This window comes from Falco biarmicus, chromosome Z (genome assembly GCF_023638135.1).
Source record: "Falco biarmicus isolate bFalBia1 chromosome Z, bFalBia1.pri, whole genome shotgun sequence".
NCBI classification, from domain to species: Eukaryota; Metazoa; Chordata; class Aves; order Falconiformes; family Falconidae; genus Falco; species Falco biarmicus.
The window spans coordinates 57,070,745-57,082,844 of NC_079311.1; the positions used below are offsets into that span (position 1 = coordinate 57,070,745).

General features: G+C 39.9%; 1 protein-coding gene across 3 annotated transcripts in view; it reads right to left on the reverse strand.

Moving 5' to 3' along the window:
* Positions 1-12,100, reverse strand: part of DOCK8 (dedicator of cytokinesis 8) — a 94,523-nt gene that overhangs the window by 24,174 nt on the left and 58,249 nt on the right. For all 3 annotated transcript variants that reach the window (XM_056323953.1, XM_056323955.1, XM_056323954.1), the window contains 8 exons: positions 11,824-11,919; positions 10,889-11,038; positions 8,254-8,367; positions 7,085-7,240; positions 4,152-4,291; positions 3,393-3,562; positions 1,675-1,820; positions 570-752 (listed from right to left, as the gene is read on the reverse strand). In XM_056323953.1, the coding sequence (XP_056179928.1) occupies positions 570-752; positions 1,675-1,820; positions 3,393-3,562; positions 4,152-4,291; positions 7,085-7,240; positions 8,254-8,367; positions 10,889-11,038; positions 11,824-11,919 (1,155 nt within the window). The remainder of the gene's footprint in view (positions 1-569; positions 753-1,674; positions 1,821-3,392; positions 3,563-4,151; positions 4,292-7,084; positions 7,241-8,253; positions 8,368-10,888; positions 11,039-11,823; positions 11,920-12,100) is intronic.

Consider the following 12,100-nt stretch of genomic DNA (forward strand, 5'->3'; position numbering starts at 1 on the left):
ATTACTTGTCCAAAACTAGACACAACAGGAGAGACCTGTAAAGGCAGCAGAGAAAGCAATGAATATGACTGACTAATATATAAAAGCTAATTAAATGTTGCAGATGATGAAAGAGGTAGTATGTGTACTGCTAATAAAGACAGATATTTAGCTCAGTGCTACAGAGAGGGGAAAATAAAGTTCAGAGAGAAGGCTGTTTGATCCATTTCAGCAGACCCTGTCACAGAGGGCAGTCATGACATTCAGTCCCAGCTCTTAACTAAAGGGTCATCCTTAATATCCTGTCCAGTACTTACAGTCAATATATAGCCTTCAAATCCCCAGGAAAAGAAAAACAATAAAACAATTTAAACTAATTTCATGGGACTTCCTCAAAGGTTTTGGATGCATTTTGCTTGAAGACCACTATAAATTATTTTTATCTGAATTAATTTACCCATTTGTAGCATAGATTAGACAAGAGATAATTTAATAATTGTCAATAACAAATTTCCCCTGGACAGCTGGAAAGTAAGGAAAAAAAGTATCAAACCAAAGCAAGACAACAAAACAGGCCAAGTTTCACTTACCTTGTACTCAAAGCATGAAACACAAATGAAAAGGAGGTCTAAAATCCTGTTCAGCTGCATGGATGGAAGGTCTGCAATCCATTTCTGTATTAGGTTCTGATCAGCATTTTTCATGATCCAGAGGAAGCAGATCAAAAGGTTGCGAGTAGTATCAGGACCTAATGTGGCACTCTGTCTGTAGGGCTAGGAGCAGATAAAGTAAATATCAGTTGAAAGAAGGAAAAGAAGAGGGGGGTCATTCAAGTGAAGTAACATTATTTTAATTTCAGTGAAATCAAATCCCAGGACTGGACTTTAATAAGTTTAACCTCTTCCAGGTTATACTGATTGCATTTTCTGAGTGTACATTTGTGTAATTGTGACAACCTGTTGTATGCATGTGAAAAGCATGAGCATTGTTTGATAGATACTTGCATTTTAAGTTCTTAGAATAATGTAGAAAAAGATTCTATAACTGTTTTGTCCCCTCTTGCCATGCAGCTGTGTCAGCCAAATTGTATAGAAGATAGAAACAACCATGAAGAAAGAGATACAGACAGAAAAAGAAGGATCGAGTCTTCGAACCATGGATTCAGGTGAGACTGAGACTGAGAGGCAGTGCAGGAATCATAGTGCACTATTTGCTGATCTGGAAACAAGACTAGCTTGGGTGTGGAAATGGAAATAGGTGTGTGGAAGAAAAAGTGGAACTACTTATGGTAAAGAGTACTTCTGGAAGAGAAGAGAAGAGAAGAGAAGAGAAGAGAAGAGAAGAGAAAGAGAAGAGAAGAGAAGAGAAGAGAAAGAGAAGAGAAGAGAAGAGAAGAGAAGAGAAGAGAAGAGAAGAGAAGAGAAGGAGAAGAGAAGAGAAGAGAAGAGAGAAGAGAAGAGAAGAGAAGAGAAGAGAAGAGAAGAGAAGAGAAGAGAAGAGAAGAGAAGAGAAGAGAAGAGAAGAGAAGAGAAGGAGATGACAGGAGGAATATGAAGCATTCTTCGGGGTTGGAGGAAACATGAATGCAGTTTCTCATGACTGCAGTTATTAGTGGCAAAAAAAGGGATAGAAGCAGAAAACAAAGAAAGAGGAAATCAGATACAAGAAAGGAGACTGGCAAAGCGCCGGACATACCAGGGACACTGGAGATATTCCAGAGCTCCTGAGGTTAAATTGATTCCCTGCAATGGCAAGGGCCACGTTTTGATTGATTGCACCTGCAGACTCTTGTTCTTCTTCTGGGTTTCCTGTGCGTCCCTTTCCACCGCGGGCATCTGAAACTAGATTTGAAATATCTCATTGGAACTTCAGGAGCAATCCAGCTGTTTCTACTCATATGTCTTCCACCAGGCTGTAACCTAACAAAACAAATGGTATCCCAGCATCCCTGAGGCTGTTGGGTCTTGCTGGTGTACCAAGCAGTGAAAGAGGTGCAGCACTAGCAAGACCAAATTGCAGCCATCTGCAAAGTCTGCCAAATTGTTCAAATAAACACAGGGAAAGAAGATGTGTCCAATACGCTCCAGGTGTTCAGAGAAGGTAAATTAAAAGCAAAGGCAGTGGCAAATGTGAGGTTGTCTCTGAAGTTCAAAGCTAAGCCACCACTTCATAAGACTTGAAACCATTTTGTTCCAGTCATTTCAGGCAAGAGGATAAATGCAAAATCCACACATGGGTTTGGTGATTTTCAATGAAGTATGTAAATCTGCTAACAGCCGACAGAGCCAGTACTGCCTGCCGGCTAAAGAGCAAATTTAATTTCAGGCATCTAGCTGCTTCTATTCCCTGCTAGTTTTTGACATCGCTTTCAGCCAATAAAGCTATTTATACCTAGTTTTAAAAAAAACCTCCCAATTCTGAGCATCTGTTTTGCTGAATGTGTTCAGAATGAGGTCAACAGTCTCCTGTGACAGATACTTAAAAAGAAAGTCACCCTAAAACCTAGCCATACTGATACACCTGGGCTTCCTCATAATGTCTCCTCATTTGTGGTATAAGGGTAATACTTAGATTAGGAGAATGGGGTGAGATCTGATTAGCAAATGTATAATAGATGCTTTCATCTTATTTGACTGCAAGTGTTAAATAATTTATTCATAGTATTAAGTTTCTTGTCTAGACATCTAAATACAAAATATTTTCAGAACCAGTGACAAAAGTATATTCTTCAAAGATTATACCATTTTTCTTTAGTCTTTATTTTACTTATGGAAGTAAAATGTAGTTTTCCAAGTAGCAAAGATCTACTATCTTACAAAAAAATGTGAAATAGCTCCTTTCAGTGGTATCCTAAGAACACACATGTAGCAAAATGCAAGGAAACAGCTCAGATAATGTTGTTTTAAAAGGCAAAGTTTATAGAATTTTAAAAAGCAAACTTTATAGTTATAACAAGTGATAACAGTGTATTTCCTGAGATTAATTTTGATATCATGGTAACAGCACTAAGTAGCAATAGAAAAAGATAGAAATATTACAATCCAGTTTCTTTAACTGTGATGTAATATAATGTCAGTATCACTCCTGATTCCTTCCTTGCTGTCTGTTAAACCTGTTTGTATCTCAATATTTCTTGCAGATATTGCAGGCTTTATTTGTAGGATCATAATATCCGCACTAAGGGATAGGCAGGAGTACTTACAGACACATCTGGTCTATCATTTGCTTATGAAGTGAGGACATTGAAGTTTTTCCTGTCTATAAAAATCCAGTTCACTTCTAAGTAAAGAAATACTCAACCTTACTACACTGTGGAGAATTTCTGCACTTAGTGCCATCTCTTTTGTATTTGATGGACTGTTTAGACAAGTCACTCTAAGAAGCTCAAAAATACAAAGGAAAAAGGTTCTTACTTGTGAAATCATGGAGTTGTGGCAGTGCATCCAAAATGATACCAACCAAAGGGAGGTAGAGAGCTGCAATTTTAATCTTCACCTCTTTTTTTGAGCAACGTGGGTCTAGGTCATGGGAACTCAGCAGGCTAAGGATGGCACTGACAGCTTTTCTTTGCACCTTGCTAATCCTGTTAACACAAAACCCATCCATGAGCTCCATTAATGGGTCATGCACAAATTATTTCTAAATCAAAGACTTAAGAAACAGAGTGGAGGTGAAAGAAACAAATTAATACACCAATATTCACTCAATAATCTCTTCCATTCTGAGCAGAGACTCATATTCTCTGCAAAAGATCGCTGTCTTACATCTCCAAGCCATTTCACCACAATCATAGAGCACCCAAGTATTTCAAACTCCCCATGAAAATTCAATATGGTGAAGAGACATGCTTAAAGAAAAGCATCAGACTCTGGCCAAAGTTTAGCTAAACTCTTAAGCTCAGACAAAGGCACAAATTTTAAAGAGAAAAGCAACTGAAATTTGAACTTGTGTTCTCAATTTGTGTATTTAGCCAACAGTATTGCAACAAATGGCATATATTTATTCACTGGGACCAACACACTGCAGATAATTACTAGTTTATTGCTATGTTACAGAGTGACATACTGAAAAGAGTGGGGGAAACAGGACTGTCCTGGAACCACACTGACCTTGCCAAAAGTAATATTGTGTGACTCAGTACCATTCTAAAATCTGCAAATTGGGATACCCACCCCTCGCTGTCTGCGTCCAGCGCTGCTGCCAATTCAGTGAAAAGTAAGCCAGTCAGAAAGTGCTGCTGACGGTATTCGGCTGAGAGGTCAAACATACCAATGATTTTCTGGTCCTGGAAACTAGAGCAGGAGCTAGAGTTCTGCAGAATTATATTAGAAGTGTTAAAGTATGATCACTGAAATCAAGGCTTCTTAAAGAGGTTGTAGTCACAGTGCATGTAGATAACAGAAAATCTCTACCAGAGGAAAAGCACAAACTTTGAAAGAAGGTTTGACATTTTGGAGGAAAACTCTGAGGGTGATATGAAAATGAAAAGCATCTAGTTTCAAATGGGTTGCTTGCTAGGATGCAATCTCATTCTTTCCATTCTGTACGAGTAATTCATTTGACATTTTTTGAGATGTAAAATTCCTACCCTGTATTCATTAGTTTGGACAGGACACAAAGTCAGAATTTTCTCCATGTTTACAACTATTTACATTGCTCTTACTGTTGCAGCGCAGCCATTAGACATCATACAGCAAGATGTTGCCCCTACGTTAAGAGGGACCTTGGTGTCAGAAGCACTGTACAGTGCCTTCTTCAGCATCCATGATGTCTAGCATGGAAGAAAGGTCAGGAAAGACGTGCAAACAGTGTTTCCTTCCACCCTGGAAATCCTTGGCTGAGCTTGCTGGCAGCTAGCATAATTTAGAGCTGCCTTCAAACTGCTGTAACTTATGGCTATGACTGATATATAGCCAGCCCAGGAATGGAAAGTTGCTGCTATATATGTGTTGTGAACTTCTTAGCTTCTCCAATCATAGGTCTGCACCACAGGTCATCTGGAATGTTTTTGTCCCCTGATCAGGTGAGCATAAGTCTTAGACTCTACTCCCCAGTACAGTTACTGGGTTTATGAGTCCAAACTTTGCTTTTAATTTATATTCTTCAATATTCTCTCACATTTCTGTCAGTCACCTGGGAATAGTCCCAGAAAACAAACATATGAAGTAGCAGTATACCACACTGTGGCAGCTGTCTTCTAGCATATTGGGTCAAATGAAACTCATGTCTCTGAGCAGCCCCATATCTGGGATCCACATACTTAAGCTCACTCCCATTTCAACCTCAAGCAGACAGATGCTGACTGTACTAAGTTTGTGTGGAATAACAATAAAGTGTAGAGCACCCAGTTAAGTGAATTTGGCTTCTCTTCAAGAATTCCAAAAGATTTATTCACAAGCCCATATTTCTTATTGAAAATCTAACTCTAGCTGGGCAGCACTCCTGCAGACAGATCAAAATTACTGCAAGGGTGGTCAGCTAATGCATTAAATCATCCAAGGGCCACAAAAGCCTTATTGATTTGTGCAGGTTGCACTTCACAGGTTACTCCTGAAGAAGAAAAAGAGTTGACGATGTTGCTTGAAGGAAAGAATGACTAAACTGGTGTCTGCTCAGCTCTGACTTGTTATAACTAGTTGCAAGAGCTGTGCTGGCTTCTTTTTTTCCCCATAAGCAGAAGAGTCCCATTTCTAGTTCTTCGGCATCCAGGATTAGCATTAAGGAAAACTATTGGGAAACTCTGACTCCAAAATCTTCATGCTTTGCTTGTAAGACCAGGAAAAAACTCAAGAAAATACTATTTACCATTACTGGTAATACCCTTAAGGTATGAGATGTAGCACACCCTAGCATCCAACCAGTTCTTCAGCAATTACACTTGAAATAGAAACCATGAATTTGAACTGCTCCATTACTCAGAGTGGTTTTGTACCCGCCACCGTTCTTACTTTCAGTTCCGTTCTGCTGCATCCAAGGGCTAATGCAATTGCGGGCCACTGCACTGAAATGCTTCACCCCAGTTCTGACCTCTGCAAGACCACCGAGGTGGTAAACAGGAAGGCTAGCACCCTTTGTTATGGGGTCTACCCCATGGTAAAAGCAAGTTATCATTTAAGCAGAATGTAGGGGAGAAAAGGACAAGACCAGAAAAATAGTGTGTGGCATGCTAGACAACAATTTCATTATTGAATGTGTTTGTGAACTCCATGTCCAGGATGATGAATGGGAGGTCCTGACATTCAGGAAGTCTAGAGCTGTGTCAGTACCAGGTCAAGTCTGGAAAAAATGAGCATGTACTGGCAAAGAGAATCCTGGGAGAAATAAGATATGATGGACGATCATCCATGAAAATTGTGTGGAGAGGTTGAGTCAGAATACTTGAGTGTTTCCACACAGAAAAATCATAAAGTTCAAATAAAAGGGATATTTACTGTCCAGGAAACACGGAGAAATCATTGACAAAGTCATAGCATCATCTGTACCACTGGGGTGGGGAGGAACCCAGAACAAAGAATGCTGCTATTTGAAAAGCAAAGCATAATTCTGCTCTGAACAACACTAAGGCTAACAGAAGTCTGTGATTCCAGGATGCTGAAAATTGCAGTTTTAGTCCCTAACTTACAGAGTTACAGGGTTACAGATGCTACCATCTACACTCACTTGGAGAGCAAGAGGTTCAGCTAGAAGGCAACACACAGAAAGTTTGCTGTGCACTGTTGCATACCATAAGTCCCCAAAACAGATATTGAAATACATATTTGTCGCTGTGTATGGATGGGATATAGGTGTGCCTCTAAACTAGCCCTTACAGCCATGTTCCTTTTAGACCTTGTATGTCTATCTTAACAGCCATTTTCTGTTTGCAGGTTTCTAGAGGGGTACATATCTGTTTCATGTTAAGTTTTGATTTGTGTAGAGGCAGTTTCGCAGTAGTACTCCCTTAGTCGTTATTCTTCTGCTTCTTTTCTTTCAAGAGGGGAGTTGTTCTCCCTGATTCAACAATGGCTAATTCTAACCTAAATATATGAATACAGAGCAACATAAGTCTTTCTATACATGTGTGCTTCATGTGACATTCATGAACTATCATCTGATGGATGCCTACCTGGGAGGATAAGGAGGGGGAGGGGGATGCTGGAGCTGATGTGGAGGTCATGAAGAAGAGGTTCAGATTGAGGTAATGCTCATGGCTGCAGAGAATTCTCAGGAACTCCAGTCTCATGGAAATCAGGGTGAAGAGTGAATTCAGTTTGTTTGAGAGCTAGGAAAAAAACCCCCAAAAGTGTCATGTGATAGGTGTGCACTATTTAAATTACCATGCAGTGAAATATCTTGCTTCCTGAAACAGAAATAGACAAATAGACCAGCACGCATTAAAACGCTCACTGGTTCCCCGTACCTAACCAGTTTCCATTTGTTTGGCAGTGGTGGTGTCTCTCTTCCCCATCCCTGGCTGACTTACCAACTTTCCAAGAGAAAATCCATTGTTTCTTTTTTCCCTCCCAAAAGAAAAACATACAATATTTTTTCCCTTTTGCATAACACAAAGATTAAAACCAAATAAAACTGATAAGTCTGTGGCAAACTCATAAAAAGTCCTGCTAGGCAACACAGAACATCAGTGGTCTTGTCATTTCCCTTCATATCAACAATGACATCAATGGAGTATTGCATGTACTATAGGAAATGGGGTGGTAGCCACCTTGCATCCTTGTACCTACCATCAGCTGACAAAGGACCTTTTTTTCGGCAGAAAAACTACAACAGGTGTATCAGGTCACAGAACAGAAGGAAAACCTTCCCCTTCATATACAAGAAGTAATTTCATAACAACATCCTGCATCAACATTTATGTTAATTTTGGGAGGCTTGTAAAGCAAAAAGACAAAGATGGATCATTATGATTGAACCCCCCAAATCTAAATACCGTCCTCACAGCACTTCAATAGTCAGAGACCAAAAGCTGCTTTGTATGGTCTGCAGACCCTCCTGATAAAGGATGTAAAAAAGTAAGGGAAGAAAAGTGGTTCCATGGATTCTCTGCAGCAGTGCAAGGTATGACATTTCTAAAAGAGTCTTAACCTCCACTGACTTTTTTTCTGCAGACCACAAATCAAAAGAGGTTTAAAGTCTCTGCATATGCAATAGGAAATAGGAAATTTACCTGGTCCTTTAACACAGCTCAAAGGATCATGATGGATAAATGAATCAAACAGAACAGAACACTGGACTGGACATAAGCCAAATGCTATCTCAATCATGCATGGTGCCCACCTGATTACAGTAATGTTTGATGAGATTAAACACAAATCCTCGGTCCATTAAAGAAAGAAGATCATACAAGAAAAATGCCAGGCTGATATTAATCTTTTCTGCTTGCTCACTTTCCTTTAAAAAAAACAAAAACAAAACAAACCAGAATTGTAGTTATGACATATAAAACTTATATAAAGGTGGAAGACTTCTTAGAATCACTAAAAAACAGTGTAGGGGACAGCTCCCAGAACTATCTCATGGAACGTACTGGACAAGATTGTTTCAGTTTCCAGTTTATGTGATCTTGTTAAAATTATACAGAATCACTCCTGTAAATTATTTCAACTGTTGTAGCATTCACAGAGGAATATCACAGGGTGAATGAACAAGTTTATCTAAGCAAAACTTTGGGCTGACAGCAATGAAATGGAATTTGAGACCTATTCTGAATTCCCTATGGATTGCAAACCTGCATATGCTGTTTTTTTTAAAAAAACTGAACCTTTAACATTAGAGAATGCTGGTTTGTGTACTTAAAACGTAACATACTGTTTTAAAATACTAATAAAAATCTGTACTGGATCTGCTGATGGAATGTTAAGTATTTTGTTTAGAAATTTCAAGTGTAAAACTGACAGTAAAAAAGTTCTGTTAAGGTAAATCTGTGGGTTTTAACATTCAGCAGCCAAGGTCCTGCATGCTCAGAATTGGCCTGATTACCAGAGACATGCAACCTCCAAGTAAAAATCACAAAGAACTTAATGTGCCCTCTACAATAAGGCTACAGTTTCTTCAAACATACCAATTTAAATCATAAAATCTCAGTAGCATATGTATTCAGCAAGAAGAATTTGTGGAGGCGTCTGAGGGATCTGCACACGTTTAATACTCAGAGCCTCAGGAGGGTTCACTTAAGATTGACAGAAGAGATGACTGAGAAAAATGTTGCCCCTACTCAGGACTCTCTGACTAGTGAGAACAGGCGTGCAGCACCGCAGGGTGCTTACAATTTAATTTTTTGGTGTTCAACCTTTCTGTTGCTTCTCGGGAATACACACACACACATATATGTATATATATTTACACAGTCTGGAATTTACACAGCAAAACATTTTTCTACTATGAAGAAAAAATTAGTTTTCCACTGTCTTACTGGGTAGGCTAAAATATGTCAGACATATCATTGTGGATTCCCAGGGCAATCTGACATGCTGAACCATGCACTGAAACATTGATTATTACTGTTTGGATTTAAAAATCAGACACACATTACCTGCCTCTTCTCTGTACAACATTGGTTAATGGCCCTAATTCTGCAAACGCTGCAGTGGGATTTTCACACACAATCAGGTTCTGTACACTCACTCTATTAAAATCAAATTGAATCAACAGCCCATAAAAACCTGTGTAATTCTTGTGAGGAAGCCATAAAATACTAATATCTTGGCAAAACCTGCAGTTCCATTAAAACAATTTTAATATAACAATTTTTTATTACACAAGGTATTTTAAAGAAACCTCATTGACACTTTAAGTAAACATTTCTGTGGAAACCATTTCTCTGCACGTGGCTATTAAAGAAGCACACCAAAGGATCAAGTTTACCAAAGGGTAAAGCTTCAGAAACATCTTTTTAGTGGACTGTGACAATCACTTTTGCCATTCTCTGCCCTTAGTTGTCTGGTTTGGCCCTTTCCCGTTTTCTGCTCCTCAACAGCACAGCGGGGCACACAGGGAGAAGTGGATCAGGAAACTGAGCTGGCTGAAAAGTGACTTGGCAGGCCAGCTCTCCAGCCTGGTTTGCCCTCTAGCAGAGCACACCGCTGGGCTAGCACAGTGCATTTGGCAGCTCTGGGGCATGAAAACACGTCAGTTACAACCACTGAACAAACAACAGTCACCTAGTGCCTGTCTATGGCCTTAACTTTGTCTGTTGGCCAGCACAGAGTGACACTAGAGATGTAAGCTGACAGTATCAGTGTTAAAATATGTTAGATTTTCTGATCCTTTCAACTTTATAATACATTCTATCAGTGCAACTTGTTAAAATATTTCAGGAGAAACAACTTTATGGGATTTAGGGCCTATTTCTTGTCTTTAATTTTCATGTGGCCAGTGCCCTATCTTTAAAGAGAACTGGGGTTAGATCACTTGTGGCTGGATTTTGCCACCCTCAGGAGGAATATTGCCTTTATATTGCATAGCTCACTGCCATCAGAGAAGCCAAATGTGGAATAAAATACTACACAGTAGAAATGAGGGTAACAGGAAAGGGGGATAAAAGGAATAAGCCCTACATGGGCAGCAGTTTGCTGCCCTGGCTAACCTTCCATAAAGCACCACTGCCACTGAAAATGGGTAGCCAACTTTTCCTATCAATGGGAAAGGGAATTCCCTTCCTGCACCCTGCAACCACACCAAGAAGCAGGCTGGAGAACTGAGCTGAATGAAAACAAACTGTCTGCTAGGGGAGCACAAGGCTCCCCCTTTGCACAGCCACAACTCTTGCTTAAGGTCCATGTGAGAATACTCCTTCAGTTTCGGCCAAATTCTAGAGACATTGCTGAAGATGAAATGGGATTAAAGACAGCTCCAGCTCAGTGTAACACAGGGTGATTAGTAAGGATCCATGGTACTTATATCATGCATTTACCTTCTGCGGTTTGACTAAAAGTGCAGCAATCTCTGAAGTAACCACACTAACTATAGTGGTAATATCATCTTTGAAGCGATCAGAGAACCGGCTTCTTCGTGGGTTGTCTTGCTTCTCTATGTTGTGAACGTACTGAGCCATACTCTTTATCTGCAAAGCAGGAAAAAAAAAAAGTTAAACAAATGCCCAAACTGAAGGTAAAATTACTGCTTTACGTTAGTCCATACAAGTAAGACTCCCTACTTGTTTTTCCCTGAATGCAATCACTCTCATCTTCTCCGAGCTGCTGTAATAAGTCCTACATGTACTACAATGACAATTGACAGCCTAAGACTCAAACCCAGACACCGATTCCTGTTCATATTCATGCAGCTGGCTACTCTCAGCACCTGAAATTAGAATGTCCCTCCCCAGTCCCTTGCATCTGCAGGTCTGAAATGCTGCTGTTTGCAACTTTTGCCCTTCATGATGACAGACAGGGAACGACAATTGTGGAATTAATTCTTATTTCTTGACTTGATATTGGGTTGCTTATATTCTTTGGGAGGAAATCAGCATGTTTTTTTCCACTGACATGCATCACCTCAGGGCCCTGAGAAATTTGTGAGTTTGAGGAGCCTTGTCACTGCTTCCATGTTGTTAAAGTGAAAAAGGAAGGAACAGGTATTGACAGAAAAGGAAGGGCTCAGTTTTACATCTGTCTTGACATGTCAGCACATGAAGGCTGTGCACACAGTTCATGCAGGACTTTGCCATCACAGGCTGTCACTGGGGAATGCGAGTAAACATGGAGAGTTCTTGTACTTCCATTATTTGAGACCCTTTCACACTGGGGCTGAATAACTGAACAGACCACCACCCAGCTAAATCTGTGCCTGAGGTACCTGCTACATTTCACCATTAACTTACTATAAAATATCACTGTCAAATCTTACCAGGAGCTCAAAGAAGAACCAGGCATACTTGAAGACAGATTCTCTCACCATACCTGTGCTGACCACCATCTGCAGTGCCAGCTCCTCATGGAAATGCTGGAAATAAATACAGAGTCTTGGAAAATGGCTTTTCAATCAACTTATCTTCCAGTTTCAACATCCCCCCTCTTCCCTGTGGGAAACTCCCCCATACTGGAGAATCAGAAGCTAGATGGGGATGTGTGGACATCCCTGTGGGATCAGATAGCAGATTTGACCAAAATGATACATGGGGAAT